General features: G+C 42.6%; 2 protein-coding genes across 3 annotated transcripts in view; one reads left to right on the top strand and one right to left on the bottom strand.

The window, feature by feature from the left end:
* Positions 1-16: 16 nt before the first annotated feature.
* disp3 (dispatched RND transporter family member 3) lies at positions 17-22677 on the top strand. 2 transcript variants are annotated; one of them, XM_008419010.3, is made up of 22 exons: positions 17-765; positions 1023-1131; positions 9034-9999; positions 10856-11075; positions 11164-11300; positions 11393-11527; positions 13564-13724; positions 13887-14026; positions 14138-14229; positions 14358-14522; positions 15510-15671; positions 16360-16497; positions 16572-16708; positions 16790-16959; positions 17049-17179; positions 17502-17686; positions 17851-17977; positions 18726-18871; positions 18965-19124; positions 19221-19334; positions 19444-19616; positions 20886-22677. In XM_008419010.3, exons 3-22 carry the CDS (start codon positions 9042-9044, stop codon positions 21240-21242), a joined length of 4008 nt encoding a protein of 1335 aa, XP_008417232.1. In that variant the 5' UTR covers positions 17-765; positions 1023-1131; positions 9034-9041; the 3' UTR covers positions 21243-22677. The 2 variants fall into 2 exon arrangements, with proteins under 2 accessions (XP_008417232.1, XP_008417234.1); XM_008419012.3 differs by lacking the exon at positions 17-765 and adding an exon at positions 794-895.
* A 2155-nt stretch (positions 22678-24832) lies between these two features.
* Positions 24833-27127, bottom strand: part of bmp1a (bone morphogenetic protein 1a) — a 39051-nt gene continuing 36756 nt past the window's right edge. Inside the window, exon 20 of the mRNA XM_008419015.3 lies at positions 24833-26280. Coding sequence (XP_008417237.1) covers positions 26146-26280 — 135 coding nt within the window. The 3' untranslated portion in view covers positions 24833-26145. The remainder of the gene's footprint in view (positions 26281-27127) is intronic.

Raw genomic sequence — 27127 nt, 5'->3', positions numbered from 1 at the left:
TCTCGCTTCAGAGCGACCGCCCCGATTCTCCTTTGCTTGATGAATTATTACTTTGTGATCAGTCCGGCTTGCACACGAACAAAGGGGGTATGATGGATGTTGGAGAAAGCCTGGAGAGCTGCTCGTTCCAGTTAGATGAGAGCAGGTGGAGTGAGGACGCCACAGTCAGAAACAGGACATTTTTTTGGCGTTTTCAAACATGACAACTCCAATCACTGCTCTCTCTTTATAGCTTGTTACAGGTGCTGAACGCAGCCTGAGAAGCAGATGGAAGTGATTTGACTTCTCTGACAGATGAAAAATGAACCTGTGGGCTAATAAACCCTGATCAGTTGCCTATTTTAATCTGCCCCTCACTGTAGCCAGTTATTCTGATCACCCTCTTATAGCACACCCCACCAACTGAGTATGGACCAGACCATACCAACTCCAGCATGATGAGAGGGGGCTCTGCTGCTGCATCAAGGCAGCTCTTGTGACATGATCCTCTCTACCCGATCAAATAAGCACTCATTCCCTGAAAGTGACACTTCTGTGGCGATACAAACACTCTGCTCGGCTTCTTTTTTTTTTTTTCTCTCTTTCAGCATCATCGTGTGTGGGGGGTTTCTGAGCCACGTCTCCCTCCTTGTGCTTCTCCCACCATTGGGCCAGCCAGCAGAGCGTGCTGAACAAAGCCACGAGAAAGGAGAGGGAGAGAAAGAGAGTGAGGGGAGCTTCTGGGGAAGAAATGTCTCTCGCTGACTCTGTCGCCTCGACAACCGGGTAAGAAAAGGAGGGGAGGGAAGCACCAGAACAGGAGGGAAAGGACTTGGGCGCATTGAAGGAGAATAAGAGCTGGGGGTTTGAATCAGGAGATTCCAGCCGAGTGAGGGAGGAAAGTGGATTTATTTTTGTGTGTGTGGTATTTTCTTATAAGTGCTCATAGGGTGGATCTATTGCTCTTACATTGTGAGTTATTAACTGTCAAAAAATAAAGCAGTTTAATCTTTTTTTTTTTTTTCCCCTTCCCTCCCGTTCAGATATTGGCGTATGGAGCAGATGAAGCTGCAGAGGTCAAGTTCAGCTTTATAAAAGTGGACCGGGCAGGCCTGAACGCTCCACCTGTGATTCCTGTGTGATCAGCCTCAGGTAAGTCTCCCTTCGCCAATCAAGGTATTTGCTTTTTTTTTTACTTATTTAGGAAATGCAAATAAGCCGAATCCTGGGTGCACTCACCCGCTAAACGAATGTGAGCTAATTGGTTTCATAAATCACTAAAAGTTTGGGTTAATTACTGTCACTGCGTGCTTTTATTTGCAAATTATGCAGCCTGGTAAAGATAAACTAAAACAAATTTAGGGCTTACTTACTCAGTTTTTTATTTTTTTTTTTAATTTTTATTCAGACTGTAAGGAGGGGGAACCGTATAAATGTTGCTCCTCCAGCAGCGTGAGCAGCAATTCATCAACAATGAGAGAAATGAGCACCTCTGTTCACCCAAATTGGATCTTGAGAGTTTGAGTCGAAGCATAACACTCAGGTCGTGGTGGAGAATAGAAAGCACGCCGAATATAAACATCATTCTGGGCACTCATGCATAAGAAATGTATTCATAGAGCACCGGTGGGGGAAATCAATGCCTCTTTAAATTGGGTGCTATTCCAGCTGACTTTACATCAGCCTGAGTGTATGTGTGTGTTTGTGTGTGTGTTTGGGGGCCAAGAGAGGCAGCATGTGGTGTCCATATCAGATAAGATGGAGAGGAGATAAACTAAAGAAGGTAGAGGTGGGAGGGAGGTTTAAAGCTGTCGTCAGAGGCGAGGTTAAAAATCTCTCACCTCTGAGGGGAAGGAGACGCAGAGAAAAAGCAGAAAGATTGAAGGGTGGAGAAGAGCAGCAGAGTGGAAGGCAGAAAGTGAATCTAGTGCTCGGCGAGGCCGAGAAAAATAGGGATAGCTGAAAGATTCAAGAGGCTGGCACTGCAACAAGCTCCTGCTTCATCCCCATGACACCGACTTTAAGATTTAAGGACAGGTAATTATTCGGTCTGAGTTTCTGTGGGGTTGTTTTTTTTTTTTGTTTGTTTGTTCTGATGTTCCACATCACTGAAATATCCAGTCAAGAGGAACTTGAATATTATGAATTAGTTAGCAGTAACTGATCTCACACGGGTTTGTAACAACAAGTCATTAATCAGGTCTATAAAAACAGCACACAATTGGTTAATTACGCCTTGTTGTTGCTGCCTCACTAAGTGCTTGGTCACTAACAAGTTTCTGGTGGAGTTCCTGATGGATTTTTGATCTGGCTTTCTTTGATTTAGAGTTATTGTTTGACTTACAAGTAAATATGTTTTATTTGATTTGCTAAAACTGATGTCCAATCTCTGGGAAGAAGCAGAAATCTGATCTGCCTCATTCTTCTCACCTGGTTGGTTTAAGATTTGGAGATCAGCTCTTTTTTTTGTTGTTGTTTTTGCAAAACCCCACATTATGATTCCACCACCAACATGCTTTCAACATGGCACAGGATTCTTTGAGTTTAATGTTCCGCTTTTACTTCTCCCAGTTTCCGGTGCACATCTGGATACACACTGTGACCACAAGACAACATCCTTGTCTTATCTGAACACACTGCTTTACTGCAGATGACCCTTCAAAGTGTCTGTGTGGTCAGCCGCCATCATTAATCGAGCTTGAAAGATATTTGCGTTTAGAGTTGTTTGTCGAGCAGCTGGTTCTCCTAACAATAAATGTTCTTGACTGAAAACTTGCAATGCCGGCTTCTCCGTCGTGGTAGTTTAGGATCTGGTTAAAATGTTGTTACAGATAATAACCTATGTTTACATACAGTTATTTAATCTATTAATCTCTGTAACTCTACACATCTGGATGGATTTTCTAACTTCGTCCTTTGATGAATGCCAACATTTTTTCAGATTCTTTAAAAGAATCAAACATGCACAGTGAAGTTGCGAGTGTGCATACTGCAAGCATTTCATTTTGTTATTTTTCATAATTATAGGTTACTGCTAGTGCAGTCATAACATTCAGTTTATAAAAACAAGGTAGAAAGCATTTTTAATACAGAAATGCTGTGCTGTGGACAACAAAAAATGTGGGAAGAAATGAGCTGGTAGTCATACTGCAGGTTGGTGCCATCCGCGAGCATACCGAGCAACAAGACTTCATTACTAAAGAAACTGCTTTTTCAGAGTGCTGCAAAATATATTAATGCAAAGTTTAAAAAAAATGTGTTAGGAAAATATGCATGAGCAATGGGGATAACCACAGCCTTGAAGGGATTTTAAAGCAAATCCAAGAGTTTGGAACGCAAGCAAAATCTTAAATGGCCTCAAGTTATGCACGGATGTATGCAGAACATGGACTCCACCTGTCGTATTCCTAGTGTTAAGTCTCTCAGGAACCAGAGACAAGTCCACAACTTCCTTACCTCCTTCAAGGAGAAAACAACTACAGGGTGTCGGAAGGAAGACGAGAGACACCAGACCCAACAGCGGAGGAAAAACTGATGAATGCTGTTAAAGCAACATCTGGTCCACACTGATTTGATGCAGTAATTCATTCAAAAGCAGTCATGACCAAGTATTGAGTGCAATATGGAAATATCCATGGAGACACACATATTTCTGTATTAAAAAGTCCTTTCTTGTTATGAAATATTTATAATTTTGGGTTTTCACAAGCTGTAAGCCAGAATTATCAAAATTAACAGAAATTAATAACTGAATTTTTTTTATTTTTTATGAATAATATATGGCAGTCAGTTATTGAGCAGAATTGATGAACTCTGACATTCTCGTTTGTTGAGATGCATTTGTGACTTTGGTGCCAGGTTGATTTCAACAAACCCACAAGCAGATTTATATACACGTCGTACTGCTTTTGCTGCCCTGGAAAACGAGAAGAAAAATCGTTGCCTAATTTTCACGGTGTGCACACGCCTGAAAGATAAAATATTTAAGATTTATGATTTTCTTTTTCGCTCACCGAGCATCAGATATTCGACTGCCGGCTTCATCCCTGCGCTGCACAAAGAGCCTCCTCACATGCAGCTCATGTTCTTCCCACACCAAGACAGATACAGCATGAACACCTTCCAAAACTTTGGAAAAAAATAAAAAATATTTAAAGCTCCAGAAAAAGTTCCCAAGTGAGTCCGACATGAGGGCGCGCAAGGTCATCCGGTAACACACCATACATTATACAAGAGGATGTTCAGTCCTCTCAGAACATGCACACAGATTCTCTTCGTTTTGCTTCATGCACTTATCAGTTCTATTTTAGATCCAGGTGCCGCATTTTAAGGAAAAACACAAAACGGTGATTCACTAATGACAAAATAGCTTTAATAATCCAGCTGGGAGGCAGCTCTTCTTTTTTTTTTTTTATCCCGACAAACGCACAATGCGGGAAGTCAAATTGCAGTCTTGCTTTAATCCTCACCTGCATGAGGATTTAAATCAGCCGTGTTCTCTTAATCTTTGCAGAAAAACAGCAATGCTGAACAAATCCGGCGCCTTGTAAACACATTAGTTATACCGCAGCTCCGCAGCGCTGGCGGTGCTTTACAGCTGTGCATTGCTCATAATTATGGTGCACGAGGCTTGATTTTTCTTGAATGCGAAGAAGCATCAGACTCATCAGAGAGGGAGAAAGGATGCGTCCCTCAGGCCGTGCATCACTCTCATTAGCTCTGCTCCCCTTCACTGGCAGGTGTTAGTAGACTCACCCAGACGGATGAAGGGTATCGTAAAGCTTTGCACATGCACTCATGATGCACAGCGACTCTAAGAAACTCGTCATTGGCTCCACGAAATCAGCACATCAAATTGGATGTGGAAAGAAATGGAGCTGTGGAAACGTTATTGTACTCTTCTAATCCAGTTTGTTCTCCGTTATTAATATCTTTGCTATTGAACAGCTGATAAGTGCAGGACTGTGTACTTTAGTGGTCATTAGCCAAGCTGTTCTCTCCTCTCCACTTTCTGTTCCACTCCTCTCATTATGTCGCTGAGTAAGTCCGGGAGCCTTCTCTTCTTTTCTCTTTTCTCCTGTCGACGCAAGAAGTGGAAGTGGCATTATTAAAACGAGGCAGAGAAGACAGAAATGAAACGTAACAGGGTTAGGAGAATCTAATCATCAAAATCCACCAGCTGTAGTCAGTTTCATTGGCAGGCAATAAAGAATTATAGGACACACATTTGTCTTGGAAATATCACATAATTGATCTTCTCTGTAGAGGTAATGTTGCATATTGCAGTACATAAAGCATTTGTCAGCAATGGTTTTTGCTGATTGCAGATAACCGATAATTCTACATTCACACCGCAGCCAAGGACAAAATTATACAGCAACTTGTAAAGGTAATTATGCCTATTGAAATTTTTCATAATTTGCCATTTTCCAACCAGAGACAATAGGTGTTTATTGGGATTTTATGTGATGGACCAGCAGAACAAAGTGGCTCATTATTGTGAAGTGGGAAGGGGGTGAGGGGGAATTGATGCTTGATTTTCAAAGGTTTGTCCAAATAAAAGAGCTGAAAATGAATGTTCACAGATTTTCCCCAATCGGATTGAAGAAATAAAACCTACAGTCCCTCGAAAGTAGAAACCAAAACGACCCTCAGATGTAATTGCAGAAAAAGGTGGTTTGACAAAGTACTGACTAAGTGGAAAGGCTGAATTATCCTAACAAGAATTATCCTTGTTAATTCAGAATTAGAAGCTGTGTAATCAAGTAGCAGCTGAAAAAAAATGAGCTGAATAAGTCAATAATTGCAGTTGTACTTTAATCATAAATAAATTTGTTCTCTTAAGAGTTCAGGAAGTTCACAATAATGCCGTGCCTGCCCTTTTTAATAGTCCACTTTCTCTTAATAAAAAAAAAACAATCATGGTTCAGATGAACAAAATAGCTGAAAATTGGTGTCCTTTATAGAATATCGGATTCAGTGTGAAGCTCTCAATTTTCATTTCTAAAGGCTTTGTTATCTATTAAATAAAGGGAGAAAAAATGGCATTAAACAGCATTAAACCATCTGAGTCGTGTGGACATTTGATATTAAAAGCTTTCTGAAAGTGAAGAGCAAAGACTTTTAATGACGGGCTCATTACAGATGTCCGTGAGCCGCCGCATTATCAGTGAACTGCAGTCTGACTTTGTCCCACTGTGGGAGATTTTAATTTTTTTTCCCACAGGAAACATGAATACATTGTCTGCTTTAACCACAGTGTGCAATATGCATGGGTTGGTATGAGTCTCCTGGTAATGGTAACCTTGAGCGAAACGGGTTTCGCGCGGTGGCCTGTAGTCATAAGATATCACTGCTTTTATACAAGTGTAGACTTTAAAATATATATATCAGGATGTAATTCTTTTTATTTGAAGGAGAGAAGGGAAAAAAACGATACTTTCTGCTGCTGAAATACCGTGACATGTTTTAATAAATCGATATGCAAAATGAATAATATCAGAACCTGCTAGAATCCCCAAGAAAAGTTGAATTGAACAAAAAGACCAGCTTTAAACAAGCTGAGGAAAATATTTTCTAGTTTAAATGTTACACCTGCAGTATTGATTGAGCAATCATTTGACACAGCTTTCTGTGTCAGACCTGGGAAAACGTTTCGTGTACACTGGGACTTTTGCAAACACATCAGCAGCTAATGGCCTTTTTCCATGTTTATTTGAAAATACAGGATCGAATACAGACTTGCCCTTACTGCCTGTTTGCAACATGTACCTGCTGAAGAGCAAATGTAATAATAGGAATTGGCGAGGGCTGAACATCTTGGGAGGACAAAGTTCCAGAGAGAGCAGGTTTTGGATTGCGACTGGTTGCAGGATCTCATCTTGTTACGTCACGGCCCCCCACATCATGATGCTGCCTCTACCAAAAACTGTTTAGCCTTGACAGGGAGGATTTGGCAAGTTTTTAATGGGGTGTAACTCACTTCCTCAACTCACACATGCATCTAATTTATAAATGTGACCATCAACATGACATCCAAGAGAAACATAAACTTCCCCGCTCTATTAAATTTACTCTGTTCTTGTCTGGGGAAATTGTAAAATGGAGAGGAACGTTTAAAAATAGATGGTAATATCTAGTGCTGCTTGGATTTACACATATCTGTGGTCATAAAATGTACGTTATGTTCACGTGCAATTAAAAAATGATCAAGTTTAAGCAACATGAAAGACAGGTTAGCGGTGCTACAGCAGCAAGTCGGCTTTATATATTTAGGCCATAAAAGTGTCTCATGCACTCTTGTGTTGCCTAGGCTCAATATTAGTGTATTTACAATAAAGATATCTATCAAATTTATTTTGATTTTGATGTTAAAGCTGTCATAGTAACATTTAGATAAAGTATGTTTTTTTACATATTTATTAAAACTGTCATTATGTTGTGGCTGCATAACATAAGACATATAATGTGGGAAAATCGACTGTCATCTGCAGGATCAACCAATCAGAGCCAGGAGGAGGGGTTTTGCGCTTGCAATCATCCTTGTGTATGCGCTGCTCACACCCTCCCTCTTGCTCTCTGCTACATTGTAGCTTCTTCCTTTCAATGAGTCTGTGGTGAATGTGCAGATTTACATCAGATAAAGCATGATTTACAGCACTAAGACCTTCTTCCTGGTTCTGATTGGTTGTTTTTGACTGTATTGCTGCATATGGCAATAGTTGCACGGGGAGGAGCTTGATTCTATTTTTAAACAGATTGTCTCTTAGTGACAATTTTAAGAAATATATAACAACGTTTTTGTGAATACAAGTTACACACTAAAGCTTTGATCATCTAGACTTAATCAAAAACATGGTTTAAATCATTTCCACGTCATAACTGTTGGTTATGATGCTACATTTCCAAATTGCCACATTAGTCCTTCTTTTCTGGGTGAGAGAAAAGTGTTGCAGCCTCTTTTTTTCTCTCTCCATCTGTCACTTTCTCTGGCATCTCATTTTAAAGGGCAATATATGTTGGTGGTTTTGACGTCTTAATGTTTTTAAGACCTTGATACACTTTGAATAACCGAGCACGGTCCTAGTGTGAACTTCAGTCCGGCTTCAGAGGACAAAACAAAAGTCCCTAAATCAGCTGGCCTGGTGTTTAATTATGAATTCCAGGTTTGTCTGTGAAGAGACCTTTGTCTCTGCTTTCTTTATCGTTTGTGGTATTGATCGAGCAATACAAATAGCCAATTCCTTTTTATGATGGATTTCACTTCAGCTACTGGGCGGAGCACAGCTATTGTTCACACTTAATCGTGATTCAGTGCCTCACCTGACTGACCTTAGAGTGCGGCCCTTAAAGAGCGCAGATGAATTGCCGTAGTCAGCGAGCGCTCGCTGCCGTCGGAATGCAAACCGTCTGCGGCAGCGCATCACGAGCATGAGAGTCTAAATAAGAGGCACCCATTGACACCATTAGGCACGACCCGTCCATCACAGGAGATAAGCCAGCAACTGTTTCTAATACCCCTCTTGCTCTTTCTGTCAGTAATTACGCAGGTGAGATTATTTAATTTTCTGCACACACACACACGCACACCCACACACACACAGCTGCACCTTGACAGCCACCAGTGGACTCTCTCCAGGTGATGACGGCTGACAGGGAGAGCAAGAAAATCACAGCTTTTACCCGGTCTCACCCCCAAGCTCTTGTGAGCAGCATCTCAAAGCAGAAAGCTGCCAACCTTTTTTCTTTCTTTTTTTTTTTTTCTAAACCCTTGAACCCCTTCCCACCTCACCCCCTCCCTTTAATTTTCTCCATATGAGCCCAGCAGTGGAGGACCTTGGCTCACAGCAGCTCTAGGACAAACTTAATTCCTTCACACCCTCGCTTGCTCAGGACAGATTTGGAGGGTTTCCCCTGTCCTTCGTTTTGCCTAATACTCGTGTCAGCTGTTCGTAGTTCGAACATCTATTTCATGCTCGCAGTTCTCTTTCCAGAAGAGAGAGAGCAAGAGCTGCGAGCGAGTAATAATGAAGCGGTGTAATGTGTCGCTCACAGGTGCCAGCATGGATGTGGAGGACGAGGCGCTGCTGTTTCGCACCAGCTGGGGTGACGATGAGGAGGAAGAGGAGGAGGAGGAGGAGGACGGGGTGGCGCACGCTGCGGGGCACGGCTGCTTGTCGGGGACTGCAGGGGTCTGTGGGCTGTGGAGGGGGGTGGGGTGGGTCTACACACAACCTTGGGCCAGCGGGGTGGTCCTAGGGGTGGCATTCCTCATGCCCTGTTCCCTATTTGCCTATATGCTGCTCTACTGCCCTCCTCTGGACATAGACCTCTCCTACAGTGCCTTCGAGGTTCACAGCCACTTTTCAGCTGAACGCTTTGACGCTCTCACCATTGCTGTGAAGACACAGCTGGGGTCCTGGGACAGGCGCAGGCGGGACGTCGATGACACGGAGTCTGGGGACCTCAAAGAGCTTCTCCTGGAGAAGCTGGCGGAGAGGGGAGTTTTTGACTGGACAGAGGGGAAGAAAGTGAAGTCCTCCTTTCAAACAGGCATCACTTTAAAACCAGAAGAAGCCAGAGAAACGAGAACTGAGCCCGACCCGAGTCAGGAGGGGCTGAGGAGGAGAGACAAGAGTCCTGGAGGTGAAGAGGAGCAGGGATTATGGGACAGGAACTCCTCCCTTCCGCTCATCAGGAAGCGCAGATTTGCTCCTAATTACTACATGCAGAGCCAGGCTCTGTGGAGGATCGAGCTGGTGTTTGTGGCTCAGGGGGAAGGGGAGCGCAACATCTTCACTCCGGAGCGCCTGGAGACGATCCACCATGTGGAACGTCTCCTCATGCAGCATCCGCAGTTTCATCAGTTCTGCTGGAAACCCATGGAGATTTTAAGGGATCTGCCTCTGGGGCCGTCCTACTGCTCCCCACCCAGCTCTCTTCTGTCTTACCTTTACCCCAGTGAGAGAGCGGGGAAGATATACTACGATGGCATGGGCCCAGATCTGGCTGATATTCAAGGTGAGTCAGCTTCAAGGTCCCACTTCATCACCTTGCAAAAGCACGGATGCCCACTGAGCTTTTTCCACGTGATTTCATGTTAAAAACACAGACTTTTGTGTTCTTTATTAGGGTTTTATATCATGAACCAACACAAAAAGTGTAGAACCTCTAAAGAAGTGAGAATCATAAATGGGTGTTAAACCTTCTCTCCAAACAAAACTCCAAACAAAAAAATATGTGTGGTGGAAAACTGACTCTTCAAAACACAATCAAGCATAGTAGTGGCTGCATCATGCTGTGAGGGTTAGGAGTAGGGTTAGGGCTCCATCAGAAGAACCACAACCCTTATCACAGAACGAGAGTTACCGTGGATAGACTTAGATGACAAGTTGTGGTTCGAAATGGTCTACTCAAAGCCCAGAGCACAGTCCAGTTAACCATCAATGAAAACTCCTGAGAACTGCTGTACAATCTGTCAATATGGGAAATTTTGCAAGCACAAAAGACACAGTATTTCAAATTATAAGTGGAAATCTGGTAGAGTCATACCCCCAAAAGACTTAAAACTGTATTTGCAGCGTTGTGGTTCTTCAAAGTATTGATTCAGTGGGTTGAGCATGGCTGCATGCCACATTTTAAGAGTAGTATTTATATAAAAGAAACATATTTTAAAAGCTAAATGGGCTTTTTATTTTCTCTCTACAGTTATTTGTGATATTTTGTGTTGGTCTCGCAAGGCCACCAGTGAAATGCACTGAAGGTTGTTGTTACCATCTGACAAAATGTCAGAGAGTTCAAGGTGTAGGAAATGTTTTGTATCATCAAAGACGAGCTAACCTGTCTCCTGCTTTCATCTCTTGGCGCTTTGTTGTAGGCTCCTTAAGTCTGGCCATCACCCACCCTCAGTTCTACTGGTACGTGGATGAAAGTCTGTCCCCGGAGCGTCTCTCCTCGGCTCTCCTGCGCAGTGAGATCCACTTCGGGGCTCCCCTGCCGTCTTACTACTCCCTGCAGGACCGAGCAGACGAGCAGAGAGCTCGCTTCAAAAACTTTGTGGTTCAGTATGCAGGCATGCTGGCCAAGCAGTCCACCAGGTCAGAGACAAAAGGGCGTTTGGAGCACTGAAAGCCTCACAGTACGTATCACCACTGCAGATTGTTTACTTTGCACCTTCTCTTGCAGTGAGGTGAAGGTGCTGTATGGAGGGACGGAGCTGTTTGATGATGAAGTGAGACACACCTTTTACAACGATATGATGTTGGCCGTCATCAGCGGAGTCTGCATCACTGTGCTCGTCTACGTCCTCACCTCTTTTTCTGGTACAGCAGGAGCAGTTTCCCATTTTATTTTTTCTTTGGACTCGTACAGTAGCATGGCATATTAAACGGCTCAATTTCTGCTCTCTTTGAAGTCTTTCTGACGTTCTTTGGACTCGCCGCCATTGGGCTGAGCTGCTTGACGGCTCTGTTTTTGTACCACGTTGTCTTCGGGGTGAGGTACCTCGGCATTCTCAACGGAGTCGCAGCATTTGTTATCATTGGGATTGGTGAGTTATTAAAGTCTTGCTGAAAGTTTGTTTTTGCTTATAGTTTTATTGTGGAGGAAATATTCTACAAACAGCTCTGTTCATCAGATATAAGCCTTTCATTAGATTAGCATAAGAGCAAAAATAAGACAAAACAGGCAAAATCTTTCTAATGGGTCAAACTTTTTCTGCCTAATAACTTCTTAAAAAGTAAGAAAAAAAAGTCTCAGCTATAATCTTTATTAAAGCAGTGTTTGAACACGTACCCGGAGCATAAGTTAAAATGATTACTCAGGAAACTTTAAATGTGAAGTCAATCAGGGCCTCAAGCTGTAAAAATGGCTCAAATGTAGAGAACGTAATTAGAGTACATCAAACGGTGCTGAGATTTGGTTTTGGTTATTATTTGCTGATAAAAAGTGACTCCAGTAGAAAATCATAGCAGAGCTACATAGAGAAGCTGAACACTTTTAGTTTTGCTTGTTCATGTTGACATACACTTGTTCTCTGGGCTTCTGCTCAGCTTGGTGTGTTTCTTTTCCAGAAGTGACAGTCGCTGCCATGTGCCAAAACACACAAGAGATTAAAGATTTTTCTCTTTAGAGAGGAAAGAGGATGTTCAAAAAGCTAACTTGATCAAATTGTTACCACGGATCTGGATGTGTGTGCTTTGTTGAAGTTGATTGAGCTGAAGCTGCAAATTATCTTTTATTTCAACTATAATGAACCAACTTTTGTCCAGCAGCTGAATTAATGTAAAGGTTATACGACCAGCACACTGTGTTTCAGCTGCTCTCAAAATATTTGAGTGACATTTTTCAGTTGCATTTAATCATTTTGTAGCTCCTTATAAAAAAACATCCACATAATTTGATCAATAAAGCTGTCAGAAAAAATGATATCAAACGTCAAAGATTCAAGTTCCTCTGAGATGCATCAGATGTCTTGTACAGTGCCTGGTTTGTGTCACTGCAATCACAAAATTGATGTGAACATAAATAGTGCATATGTCTGACAAAAATACCATCACGAACACATCATCCTTACGGTGAAAGGTGGTGATGGCAGCAGCATGCTGTGGGGATGCTCTTTTTCGCAGCAGGACTTTGGAAGCTGGTTTGGTTGATGGGAAGATGGATGAAGCTGAATAGAGCACAAACTGGGACTGAATAGTTCAGACAGAAATCCATTGGACTGAGCTGCGGCTGTTTTATAAAGAAGAATAAAAAAAACATCTCAGTCTGGTAAAGAGATACACCAAAAAGACTTGCATTTGTAATTGTAGTGAAATGTGGTTGTAGGGAGAGCTAAACAGAAATACATGCCACACTAGAAATTTTGGTTTGCTATTTCCATTACATGCATGCCTTTTCCTTCCACTGTACAATTATGGACGACTTTGTGTTAGTCTGCTGCGTTAAATCTGAATAAAATGTAGTTAAAGTTAAAGTTTGTGGTTGTAATGTGACCAAGTGTCATAATCCCTTCTTGAGACGGAAAAGGTTTTACATATTTTTGCCACATCTAATGTTTTTGCGCATAATATTTCAGAATTTAAACTTTTTTGCCGTTATCTGTGTTTAGTAAATATTAACAAATTGGAATCAGCTGTGTGTTGTTTTGCATACTTTGGTTGATAGTGAAATAATCTCAGTACCTGGTAAAAGCCAGACTGTATGCAGATTATATGGAGGGTACTTTCTTTTTTTACCACAACAGTAAAAACGATTACTACTTCTTGGATATTGTGTCGTCCTAACAGCTGCTCATGTCTGAGTCTGTTCCACCAGACCAAAATGTGCAACAACTAAACCCAAATTAAACTACCTCTTTGAAAAATTGTCAGTTTCTCTTTTTCACAAAAAAATATCCCATATTTTCTAGTCTGTATACTAAGCCGAGCTTTTTATTTCAACGTCTGCTTGCAGGCATGCAGTTTTGATTTGTATTCCACTTTCCAGAGGAATGAAAACATTCAAGGGTTTTGTAACATTAACAAAACAAACCGCACCTGTGCACAGATAATAACTGACGGGCTTCTGCTCTCTGTCTCTCAGGGGTGGACGATGTGTTTGTGTTCATCAGCACCTTCAGACAGGCCTCCCATCTCCGTCGGCCCCGGGAGCGAATGATCTACACAATAAAGACGGCCGGCCGGGCGACGTTCCTCACATCCTTCACGACCGCGGCCGCCTACGCCGCCAACACCTTCTCTCAGGTAATCGGGTGTTTTAACTGAACGTTTGCTCTGAGTCTAAACGACTTCTCTGCAGAGGATGAATAGAAGTGCTGCTCTCAGCAGACAGCCGTTTTCACTCGATAAGCACAAATTGAATGTTTGAAGGTCCTTTACACTGCGCTGCGTTTAACTGACACTCAGATCCCAGCCGTGCATGACTTTGGCCTGTTCATGGCCCTCATTGTCAGCTGCGCCTGGCTTTGGGTGTCTGTCCTGATGCCAGCAGCCCTGTGCATCTGGACCCGGCATGTGGAGCCTCACGAACACGACTGGATGAACTGGTGAGCTCCTGTTTCCTCACTTTGTTGGAAGGTGTTATTTGTGGTGGCTGCGCGCAGCTTCGACGCGCTCCCACCAGCTGCCGCTGACCCTAAACTGTCTTCTCCCTGAAGCGTGAAGCTGCTTTTGGGCTTGTCAGCGAGCTACAGCCCTCTGTCAGACGAGGATGATGATGTGGCACTTCTGTCTGTGGACATGGAGCCAGGTGAGATTATTATCTCCTTCACAATGACTGGATGGCGCGGTGGGGGAGAAACGGGACAGGCAACGATTCCCAGGCTGTAAAAACGCAGCTGCTCAGGCATCACTGAGGTCGTTCTCCTTTTTTGTCAGGCTCCTGTGACACAGACAGCGACGGAGCCATTATTTCCCTGACGGTGGATGTGCCATTATCCCCCGCAGGACAGCATCAGATGGGTGTGGTGAGCACAAACCTCCAGTGGTGCCTGAAGCACTTAGTGGCTGAACCGGCCGTGAAGCACCGAAAAGCGGTTTTAGGTGAGACATGACATGAATTCACTCAGCAGCAGCCATGAGGGCGACGCTGCTTGATTAAAATACTCACATAGAAACGCAGACACATTTGTCTGTGGCCCCGGTAAAGATGTAACAGCCTTAAAAATCAATAAATAAATCAATATTTTATTGCAGTAAATTAATTTCACACTAAAAATGTTAGAAAACACAACTTTTAAATTGAAAGCACTTATTTAGCAGGAAGAAACACAAATATAGATGTTTTTTGTTTTTTCTTTTTCATTATGGTGGTAATAGTACTATTGGTGTTAGTACTTTGTACAGCTCCCCATGTTGGCAACAGGACAGCACTGACTCTTCTATAAGTCTTCTCAAGACTGGAGCAAAAACCATATAAAGAGGCAGAGAAGGACAGAGTCCTGGATCTATTGCATCTAGCTCTAGTTTGTAGTTTGCCTTTGAGCAATTACTGAGTTGATTTGGCCATATCATTTGAAGAAAATCCTGTTAAAATTCCCATTGATGACCAATTTTCAGTTTTCTGAAAAACAGCATCACATGTCCTCCATTGTTTAGCAATGACTGTGAGGTGCTTTTCCTTTGTTTTATGGGAAAAAACCCACCTGGAAAGTCTTCAGCCAAACACAACTTCACCTCTTATTATTATATTTTTGTTTCTCACAACACTTAACATTTTTACCGAGCTGTTAATGTTTCCGTGGTAGAGATCAGAGAGAACTGAAAACGCATCAGGTTGATGAACAAGTGCCTCGTTTCTCCTTGGAATAGTTCAACCTCTAAATGGCCTTTTTACGCGTCTTCACCATGGCAGCCATTAAATCTGCCCACATCTGCATCTGTTTCAACCGGTGAGATTGAAGCAGTGAAATGAAAAGCACCTTTCAGTAAACATTCTGTTTCGTTGTTCCTGAGGAGTTTCTTTATGTTGCTCAGTCAGACCCTCCTCTCTAGCTGCCGCTGTTTGTCCCTGTCTTGGTTCCCATCCAGGTGTCTTTCTCCTGGTTCTGCTCTTCTCTGCGGGCTGCTGCTGCCTCCTGAGGCCGGCCACCCACGCCCCCCTCCTGTTCCGACAGGAAACGAACCTTCAGACGCTGCTGGCTCTGCGCAGCAACCTGAGTGGTCAGGGCATCTCCTGCCCCACCTGCTCAGGTGAGACCACAGCGGCTAAAGAGGCTCTGTTGTAAAGGTTTTAGAGCAGGTAACATCCTACCAGCAGTGAATAATTGGTGTCTTCATTAAGTATAAATGCAGGTTTGACATTTAAAATCTAGAATATTAACGAAGCACAATCAAACTGTCTAGTTTAAACAATAATGCGGTGTAAATGAGTTTTGAAAATCTCTACTTCCTGTTGTGTGAGTGCTTTATGATATAAGAAACATTTACTTATGTAAACGCTGTAGTGACCCTCACTCAGAGAGATTATGAAGTATTGCGTACTGGACAGAATTAACTAACAGAAGAGAAAATAAACTATGTCTCATATGTTTTATGTGCAAGGCAGCCATGTTGAATTTTGCTGCAGAACTTAAAATTCGGACTTCAGAGAAATAAATGTTAATATTTTTTAACCTGAAGTTGACCTCGCAGCCTCTGAGGGAAAGGATGTTCATAATTAAATTGTGTCCTTGTATTTAGGATGTGGCAGTGCAATCATACAATTGCAGTCCCTGTGGTTAAGAACCTTTATGTGTCATTTTCCAGGTCCCCTTTGTGAGTCTAAATCGGCTTTAAACTGTTTCAGTATGTTTGTACATGGAAACTTATTTCCAGCTGTGGTACTTGTTACAAACAGTTTGAGACGTACCTCCCTAAAGGCACGTTTTTATCACGTTAGGGGTGTTCATGGAAAAACCACATCTGCTGTACACGCATACTTCCCTGTCAGGGTTGAGGTTTTCCACGCATCAGCAAAGTCAAAGCACAACAGCTTCGACCGTCTCCATGAAAACAAGCCCAAGCACCAACAACACAGGTAAGAAGTGTAGAAATGATCCTCCGTATGCGAGAGCGCTGGTCTTGATGTCTTCGTGTGCTTCTTGGTTTCAGACTCCTTGCTGACTGTTTACATGTCGAAGCTGGCCCAAGGAGGCTCCACGACAATCTACAGGTTCTCGCTCAACACCAGCATCCCGTCGCCGTGGAAAGTGTGCAGCACGGAGCGTGACGAGGTGTCGTCGTTCCAGGTTTGGGAGCAAACGAAGCCGCCTCTGCCACCTGTTTGCGGCACGTACCGCCGAAACAATCTTTTACGTTTGTCTGGACAGGCTTTCAGTCATCCCCAGAAAAACTACACCAGCAGAATGACGGTGTGCGTTTCACGAGAGTATCGCCCGTACCCGAGCTGGATGATCACGTCCGGCTTGTGCGATCTCCGCCACGGCTGGACCCAAGAGTTTTCCTTCTACGTCGCAGCATCTCCGCAGCAGAATAGCAGGTGGAATGACAAATCCTCCGCTCAAGTACGGACTCTCTGGAGGCCTTTAGCAGCATATCTGTCAAATTAAATCTACCTTCTGCCTTCAGGAGGCTGTATTTTGCTCAGTGCCATCAGAGACCTCATCCCAGCAGGCTGTGTGTCAAAACACCTGGCTGTGGCTTCAGTTCCGGGCCTGACGGACCCTTAAAGGGATCTTTTTATACTCCCCTCCCCAGCGGTATGCAAGCATCTTTGTCTGAGATCATAATCAACATAAAAGTGATTATTCAGTTCATTAGGAAAACACTGCATGCGACTCTCTACCTTGTCACGTCTTTGTCATTTACTCCCACAACGTGATGGTTGTGACTTGAGAAAAGAAAATGTTGTGATATGACAAGCTTCTTGAAGTGCAGCTTCTTGAAGTGGCACTCTGTAAACCCACTGGAGGATTTTTTTATTTTTTTTTTAGTTTCCCACAGCACTCTGGTTGAGCAGCTATTTTTACACTGAATAAACAAACACAGTTGAAAGATTTTCCTCTTGTTCTATTTTCAAAGATTCCTCATCCGCCTCCAAGACGAAAGCATCCAAGACGTCTGGCTTCAACCCGTGCAGCGGCGGCGCTTGTGGTCGCCCAGCTGTGCGTCCTCTGGTCGACACCGGGGCCATGGTTTTCGTCGTGTTCGGCATCCTGGGAGTCAATCGAAGCGAGAACAAGGAAAACCATGTAATCGGAGACATGGTGAGGTGACACTGCATGACGCTCATCTCCACGTTGTCCGCAGTGTGTAAATGACAGTTGCCTAAATTGTAATTGCAAGTCCATATTGCAAGACATTTAGAAAAAAAAAAACCTTGCAGCATCAGTGTTTCTCTTACATTATTTCATTTTCTTGTTTTCTAAAGGGCAGCGTTATCCTGGATCCAGACTTTGATATTTTCAAGGAGATGGGCCATCTTTGCAAAATCTGCAAAGCTGTTGGTGCAAACAGAAAACTGGTGAAGCCTGGAGGAGCTCAGTGTTTGCCTTCGGGTAAAACTCACACAGTGTTAACGCTGATGCACTTTTTTTTTTTTTTATCCCAAAGATATTTGCTGGCTAAATGTGAAGTAAAGCAAATCGTTGCGTGCCTCACGGCAATCAATTAAATATTGAATGTATACATTTTCTGAGTGCCTTTGTGTCAAAATCACATTAAAATAACACGGAAAGATAATCATAAAATGTGTGACAAAATAAAATGTTGGCCAAAGAAATACACAGTGCTTTGTAAGTCAGCACTTTTGTTATTTAAAAATAATTATTTAAAAATGCACATTTTATTGTATTGTGTACCACAGACCAACACAAAGTAGTGCATAATCGGAAGTTAAAGATTTTATATATATATATATATATATATATATATATATATATATATATATTTTTTTTTTTTTTTTTTTACTAGTAAAAACTTTAATATTCTAGAATGTCTAATTAGCTGTAGCCTCTAGCAGGTTTTCTTCAGCTTTACTCTGTATTCAGCTGCATCCACCGTCCCATTAACGCCGACTTAGCCTCCATGTACCTGCTAAATAAATGCATCCCCATATCATCATGCTGCCACCCCCATGCATGTTTTCTGGTGCGTTCAGGGTGATGGGCAGTGTTGGTTTTCTCAAAAGTAACGCAAATTACACTGAAGTGACAAAATGTGGAAATGTTCTAAACGTTATGAATCTGTGTGAAGAGTAAAAGACGATGAGGAGAAGGATGATGGTGTTTCTTTTGCTCCCGGCAGGCAACAAGCTCTCCTCCGTTCTTCCTCTGCTCCATCCTGAGTGCCACTCCCTCCCCGAGCCCAATCTCCTCCCGGGCCAGCTCTCCCACGGCGCAGTGGGAATGCACGGCGGCAAGGTCCGCTGGTTGTCCATGGCCTTTGAATCTGTAAGTCCTTTAAATCTCGCAGCTTTCCCTCTGCATATGTAATAAAAGCAAAAAGCTGTCTGACCGGCCATACCTGCCGTCTCCTCTCCAAAGACCACATACAAGGGGAAATCGTCCTTTCAGACCTACTCAGACTTCCTCCAGTGGGAGAACTTCATCCAGGAGCAGCTTGCCAGCCTCCCACAGACTTCGGCTCTCCAACGTGGTTTCCAGACATGCGAGCACTGGAAGCAGATCTTCATGGAAATCATAGGTGGGTGTTTGATTCGGCTCAAGCGTTTTATCTCTGCTAACTGATTAGTGAAGTGTGTATTTTTTTTTTAAATGTAATGAGGTTTAATGTGTTTAGGTGTGGAGAGTGCCCTCTGGAGTCTCCTGCTCTCTCTAGCGATCTGTGTGGCCGCCGTGTCGGTGTTTACAGCGCATCCCCTGCTGCTGCTGCCAGTGCTCATAACAATTATAGGTAAGAGACGAAGCAGCTCACGTACGTGCTCAGAGGTCTTTTGCGTGGATGTATCGAGGTCCGGGTTGTTCGTTGTTTTTTTTTTGTTTGTTTTTTTTCCCCCCCTCAGGAGTGATCTGTCTGGTTGTGGCTGTCATGTATTGGCTGGGTTGGGAGATGGGAGCAGTGGAAGCGATTTCTCTGTCGATACTTGTCGGATCTTCAGTGGATTACTGTCTGCACCTGGTGGAGGGTTACCTGCTGGCTGGCGAGACGGCTTCCCTACTGCCTGGACACAACTCTGTAAGGGAAAGCAGATTTCTGTCATAGTCGCAGTTCTAACCAGTCACACGGTGTATGTGATCAAATCTGAACCGTGTCAGATTTGATCACATTCTTGTGAACGATATGTGGGGTTCTAAAGGTTTATTTAAAAAATCTCATCATTGTCAATATTGTCTTGGTCTCTACTGGCTTTGCACGTCTTGCGACTGGAGACGTACCAGTGTTGCCATGTATTTAGAATTGCATTGCTCTGACTGGCTTATTTACACATCGGTGTGCTGTGAGCAGAACCGTCCCGCTGTAGTTCTGACTGTATGTTTAGTATTGTCCTGCTGAGCCTCGGCACTGGTCTCCAGGGTTTTACTGAGTTTTACAGTATTGTCCTGGATTTAGCTCCATACATCTTCCCATCAACTCCGACCAGCTTAAATAAAAACATCAACACAACATAGTGCTGGCATTTTGTGCTTAGTGTTAGCTTTCTACCTTAGGTACTGTTTTAGTTTGCATCAGCATTTTGTTCCCCATGCTGTGCCCCCAACATGGTTTGTTGGGGGCACAGCTGCAAAAAATAATTTCTCAAGGTGTTCTTTCAACACGGTTTTCTTTTCGCCACTCCATAATGGCCAGATTTGAATGGATGACCAATAGTTTTCTTGCTGTCAGATTCTCCCACCTGAGCTGTTGATTTCTGCAGCTTCTCCAGAGTTTTCATAGGCTGCTTCGTTGATTAATGCGCTCCTTGCCTTTTCTGTTGGTTTAAATCATGACAAACTCTTTCCATTGTCAGATAATGGGTTACAATTTTCCGGAAGATATTCAAAATCTTGCATAATTTTTAATGGTCTAATCCTGCTTTAAACATGAAACTCAATTTTCTCTCTTAAAAGTCTGAGGCCTTCACACAACAGCTGGATTTATACTGAGATTGAATTACACACAGATGCTCACAATTGCATTAAATTTTATTTTGTGTTGAGAACCATGTTTCATTTTCCTTCCACTTCATAGTTCCACTACGAACCATGTTCTACTTTCTGTTGGTCTCTCACCCAGTTCAGTACATTGAAGTTTCTGGTTGTTAAAATAACCCAATGTGAAAAAGTTTCAAGGGGTATGAAAGACACTGAAAGTTTTACAGTAATTTCTTTGAGCTTTTTAATTTAAAAAGATTTAAAAGGAAAAAAAAACAACACACCTTTATGTCTCATGAACAAAAGAGACTCTGAAAGCGCTGAAAGAACATGCTTTTAAATCAACCCATTATTCTGTGTGGTTTGCTTACAGGAGCCTTCAGCCGAGAGGCAGAGGCGAACTTTGGAGGCAGTGAACCATGTGGGCGTTGCCATAGTGTCCAGCGCCGTCACCACGGCAATCTCCACCGTCCCTCTTTTCTTCTGCGTCATTGTGCCTTTCGCCAAGTTCGGTCAGATCGTGGCCATCAACACGGCCGTCTCCATTTTGTTCACCTTGTCTGTGACTTCTGCCTTGCTGGCCTGCATGGCCCCGGCCCGCTTCAGCAGACACCCCGGCGCTGTGCTGAAGGCCAGCCTGGCCGTGACGGCAGCGGCGGCCTTGGTGGGGGCTCTGTGCTGGACGGGCCAGCAGCTGGGGGCATCGGCCTGGCGGTCCCTCAGCGCGTGAACACGCCGCTGTCCTCGGCTCACACTGATGTCAGACGAGAGCAATGTATTTTCCTTTACCTTCAGGAGAAATATCAGATCAGTTAAGTGATCTTTAAAGCACAAAGATGTCAACACTGTCTCAGTAATCGAAAGCTATTTGTTATCTATGAACAGATTTATTTTGCTTGTAATAGTTGGTGACTTTGACATACGGGGGAACAATCCTTCAGCCGCTGAGTATCTTCTTGTAACTACGTGACTCAGTTCTGTTCTGCCTGTGAGTTGACATGATGACTAGGTTAAGATGCTGTGCTTTTTTTTTACTTTTACAACCACATATTTCAGTGTAAATTAGTGGGATTTTATATTACTGACCAACACAAAGTCGCACATAATTGTACCGTGGAAGAAAAACTGCACATGCTTTGCAAATCTAAACCTGGTTATGTCTCGTTCAGGTTAGATGGAGAAGTAAAACAAAAATTATCTGAAAATTACACACCGGTGAACTCTTAGTAATTTGGCTGCTCTGTATTCTGCTTAGAAGTGTTAAACAAAATTATGCTGACCCGCCCTTTGTAGGCCACACTATTCAGGTTTGCATTTATAAAAATATTGAAAAACCACATACCCACCTTCAAAATCATCTACTGCTTTGTATTAATCTACTACATAAAATCCCAATAAAGCACACTGGAGTGGTTTGTGTTTGTAACAAAGTGCGGGGAAGTTTTAAGAGGTTGGATTATTTTTGCAAGACACGCCGTTTTGTTCCGTTTTATCTTCAGCTTTGAGTAATTCCTGGAAAATGTTCTTGCTTCACGTCGTCGAGTCGTAAACAGTTACTGACGGGTTTAACAACGCGGCGTCTGACTGTAGTGCTGGCGGTTTACAGGACTTTATGGTGAAACCTCCTGATTTTTGTTTGATGCCGCGTCTTCTCTCTGAAAGCTTTTACTACGTCCATCTGCAGCTGGACGAACAGATGTATTAACAGAGTTTATACTGTTTGGTTAAATGTGTTGTGTGATGTAAATGTTGTTCTGAACTGAGCTTTTGGAAGCTGCCAGCACACCCGTGCTTGTGAATACTGTTGCGTTATTTTTATGTGATCAGATCTTTAACTGCTTTAAGATTTTTGTAACAAAAAAGAAAAACAACAAATGAAAAGAATCCTCTCTTCCCGTCCTCAGGTGTACACTCCATCACATTTTAAAAGCACTTGGTGTAACAGTCTCCTGTCCTCGCAGCAAAGAGCACCACTCGAACACCAATCAGCTGCAGCAACGCGCTGCCCTGCAGTGAAGGTGAGGACCATTTGTCAAACCATATAACACAATAACAGCGAGGGAGAGGAACCCACTCAGTCATGGCAAGAGTGGTACGTTTCTGGGTTTTCTTTTTGTGTGTGTGTTACACTTGTGAATGTCAAATAAAGCAGGTGCAGAAAGCCATTTGTCTTCTCATTAGTGAAAGGTCAGTGCTGCGTCCTTCTGCTTAGTTGTATAATGGAGGAGGATGGAGGCGTCGCTGATTGCTTACTTACATACTTACGGTGGGAGCTCCAGCATCACATCGCTAGGCTATTAATCATCCATACGAAACGACTCAGACTCCGTAAGCAGGAGAGCGTTTTATTCTTATGCTGAAAAGTAAAAGGAGAATGATGTTTTGGTGTCACTCTGTCATGTAGTTCATGATTGATAGTCGGCAAGGCCTTGGTGTATTGTTATAAAATGAAATGTGTCGCAGCATAAAAAGAGACACGGGTTATCGGAACGTCAGTGGAGGTATTTGTATAACTCTGAAATTTCTTTTTTTGCTACATAATTTAAGAAGAGATCATTTTCTGCACTACGTGGAGCTGGTATCGTGTCACAGAAAGACCTGTAATAAGATGGTTTTACACCTGAGAAACAGTTTTTCTTTGTTGAAATATGGCCTATTGAGGTAAAATTCACACCAGATGTCCACAATAACCCAAGTAATCCTCACATACCAAACAATACGTGCAAATTAGTCAACAAATGAAGTTGGAGGTAAAAAGTTAAAATGTCGCAGGGAATAAGTACCGAACGCATTGTGAGAAGGGTTAGCTCAAAAAGGCACAGAAAGCAGCTAAAGTGTGTTTAGACAGCACTCCAGCTGGCATGTGCAAATGAAAATCAGCATGCTTAACTGTGTCACGGTGGTGCGATTGATAAAAGCAAAAAGACTGATAAAAAGGATTAAAGTTGCTGAACACACTAATGGAAAGTTATTACAGCTGTATTTCTAAACTTCTGAATGTTACCGTAAGCCCCATTGGAGCTACAGTCAAAGTGGAAAGAAAATGATTTTACCATAAACCGACCGCACCAAGGTGTCCTCAAGATTTCTGACAGAGGAGTGAAGATAAGAGTTGTCCTAAAGCTTTGGAGCAACAAAAGACTTGAAAATAGCAGGTGCAGTTATTCACATAAAAACAATACAATACGTAATGCTCTCAATGACTCATCTGCACACTTGCTGCACAATGCTCCACTTATGAAGAACAAGAAGGTTTAAGCCCGTTTAAAGTGGTGTTGCAAATTATTTGGACCAGTCAGTAAAAACTGCGAGAGTACAGCCTGGTCAGAAGAGGGCAAATTTAAAAACAATGTCCTTTGAGGAAGAATAGTTCGGAGTTGGTTAGGATCCATATGGAGTTAAAAGTTTGAAGGTGTATACAAAGTGAGTGAAGTGTGCCACCAAAAAGTCAAATAATTATTCAGAGGTGATTGAATCTGAATCGGTGGCTGACCGAGCCTCGGAACAATGTAGCATGAGATTAAATAACACAACTTCATTATTTGGTCCTTCATATGAAATTTATATAAACACTGTAACAGTAGCTTCCAAGTGAGGTGTAAATTTCATTAATTTGTGAAAATCAGGTTTTCACATATAATTGAAATGATTACTTCTGCACTCAAGTGATCAAATAATTGTCGAAATCTTAAAATAAAAGTTCACCCCGTCTTTCAGACCCACCCTAAGCATTTGACTGTGAAGTCGATCTTCATCGGTGAAGACTGAGCTTCTGCATAGATTAGCATGCGACTGAATTTTCAGGTCGTTGCCATGACTTGTATCGAATTTGGAGAAATTTTGTTGAAGTAAGACCTACGTAAAAACAACTTAAAATCGTAACAGGGAGACGAAATATTTTGGATCACAAATGATGGTTTTGATCTTCATTAAAATCCAAGGCAGATGCATGATAGTGTGACAGTACTTTTCTCATTTCTGTGAAGTGACACCCTCTGTCTAAAAATGTCAAATACTAAATGATACAAGAGATATTAATACTTCAGAGTCGTCGTGTGTGTTTGTTGAGGGTTAGGTTCTCATTTAACTTCTGTTACCTTCTCGCACATCTCTGACTGAATACTTTCACAGCAATTCAGATTGAACCAGCTTTAGACAAAGCTGGTTCAATCTTTGTCTAAATTGGTCCAAACTATTCCTGTGGAAAAAAAGCGGGTCAGACAGAAAAAAGAACAGCAGTGCGTTCTTTAAACATGGAGCCGAACGACAAACAGAGAAAGTTAGTGAGCAACAACATAGATTAAACAAAACACAAGTGGCTATACATTAGAAGGCTTTTATAGGATCCTTTCCACCTTTACATTATATGTGTAACAATAAATACCCCGGCTCATTTGGTCATCAAGAAATGTTTCATTGTACCAAAGAAAAGGCAAGTTGCTCTCTCGAGAGAATGTACTTTACATCAGAACTGCAAAACAGTTATACTGAAACATAAAGTCATATCTTTATTTCACCCCATGTTACAGGGCACACACAATGTTCAAGTATGCCTGAGGAACTAGATGGAGCAATTAAAAAAGAAAAGAAGAGATAAAATGCATTTAAAAATAAGTGAACTGGCATTGCATTTCACAAAGTTTTAGAAGCTCATGATTTTGGAACAATTCACTGTAAAGTGCTAACTGGTTCGAGCTGAAAAAAAGCACATGTTCCCTTAGGAAAAAAAAATAAAAAATCAAACACATTACTTTATACATGGAGGTACAGAAATAGCCAGTCGTCAGGGAAGTAAGTACCAACCAGAAGACATGGACCACATTTCATTTATTAGTCCTTTAATAAGGTAACTGCTTCCCTAATTTCCTTGTTAATGGTAAGAACAAGAATGTTGTCACTGGCTGCCAGGACAATGCCAAGTACAAATGCTGGTGTTGCCGCTGTACAGCTTTCCTTCATTCCTTGTAATTACATGCAATTGGCTGACATACAGTTTCAAAAAATCTCAAGTGAAGTCCTTTTAATCCTCTTATGGACAGGAATCCGTGCACCGTAGGCATGAGAGTGAGAGTGAGGGGAGAGGAGAGGAGAGCAATAACCGAAGAGTGAAGGAGACGTTCCCATACTCCTCCTCTTCCTCCTCTTCCTCTCCACACCCCCGCCCCCTGCCATGTGGTGGGCTGGCCTGACAAAAGCAGAGATCTGTCCAGCTGATGCCTGCCTTCCTACAGGTCCTGAGAATCCACTGTTTTCCTTTTTGCCTCCGAGTAGGAAGCATGTTAAAAAAAAAAAAAAAAGAATTAAAAAAACATTTTTTTTTTTTTTTTTTGGAGGGGAGAGGGTCAATACATTTTCCCCTACTGTCTGCCTAAAGTATTTGTTCATCCTCTCACCCCAACCCTAACCCTATAAAGGTAAAAACAAGGTGTACTGCAGAATGGCTTTACTCCTCACAGTCTGTGGGGGGAGCTAGAGCCCCTGGGTGCTGAGGTGCGGTTGGTGGTCTTGCGGCTGTTCTGTCGAGTCTGATTCGTCTTGGTGGCCGAAGGTTTCCGAGCGACAGGCTGGCGCCTCCCCCGGGGGCCCTTCCTTTTGCCCCTTTGCCCTGCACGGCCCCTTCCGGCCCCCGCTGGTCACTTGCGTGAGTGCAGTGTGTCCTGGAACTTGGTGCTGGTGTAGCGGACATGAAAACCTTTCTTGTTGATTGTGTCGTCAGAGTGGAACTTGATGACAATGGAGTCGCCGGCCGAGTAGATCTCCTCCGGGGGCTGCCAGGAAGGAGGAAACAACAGAGTCACAGGTGGCTTTCTGCTAGTTTGCTCCAATTAAAACTCAAAACTTTTGCCACGCTGGAGCCAAGGTCAAACGGACGCTTGGATATTCTGTCTGAACACAGTTTCCCAGACTGCAACCACAAATTTTATGCTATGTGACGGACCAACACAAATAAGTGCATAACTGTGAATTGAAATACTTGGGTTTTCAAAGTGTTGATGAATGCCTACGAATTTCCTTTACAAGTCACCCAATAAATACTTAAAATTTAATAAACCAACTCCACCTGTGGATGATTTTGTCTCAAATGGTCTGTTTAATCCAAGCAAGCTGATCAGTGTTGATGGCAAAATAGATTGAGCACAATATAGTGAATTACTGGAAGAAAACCTGTAGAAGCACCAAAAGACTTGAGACTGAAGTAAAGGCTCACATTCAAGCGGGACGACTTTCTGAACATGCAGCTGGAGTGACAGTGGAATGGTTTAGATGAAAGCATGTTCATGTGTAAGAATGGCCCTGTAACAGGTAAGATCTAAATCCAGTTGATGTTCCCAGATGATCTGCATCAGTTATTTAGCAAAGAAGAATGGGCCAAGAAGATGGTATAGATATACCGCAAAACAGTTGCAGCTGAAATTTTTGCAGCAAAAGGCGGATCTACAAAGCACTGACTGAATACATATGGATGCCACACTGTTCAGATATTTTACTTTTCAAAACCTTGTATCCTTTTTCTTCCACTTCACAATTCCCTTCTATTTTGTGTTGATCCAGAGCATACAATCCCAATAAAGTAAACTGAAGTTTCTGATTGTAAGGTGACAAAAATGTAAAAAG

Source organism: Poecilia reticulata, chromosome 9, assembly GCF_904066995.2.
Source record: "Poecilia reticulata chromosome 9, P_reticulata-male-v2, whole genome shotgun sequence".
Classification (NCBI taxonomy): Eukaryota; Metazoa; Chordata; class Actinopteri; order Cyprinodontiformes; family Poeciliidae; genus Poecilia; species Poecilia reticulata.
Note: the sequence above shows the minus strand (reverse complement) of the source record. Positions and strands in the feature narration are given on the sequence as shown.

Coding starts and splice junctions, on each gene's coding strand:
- disp3 (XM_008419010.3), top strand. CDS start 9,042: ATGGATGTGGAGGACGAGGCGCTGCTGTTTCGCACCAGCTGGGGTGAC. Junction 17,687..17,850: donor ACCATGTAATCGGAGACATG/GTGAGGTGACAC, acceptor TGTTTTCTAAAG/GGCAGCGTTATCCTGGATCC. Junction 18,872..18,964: donor TGTCCATGGCCTTTGAATCT/GTAAGTCCTTTA, acceptor TCCTCTCCAAAG/ACCACATACAAGGGGAAATC.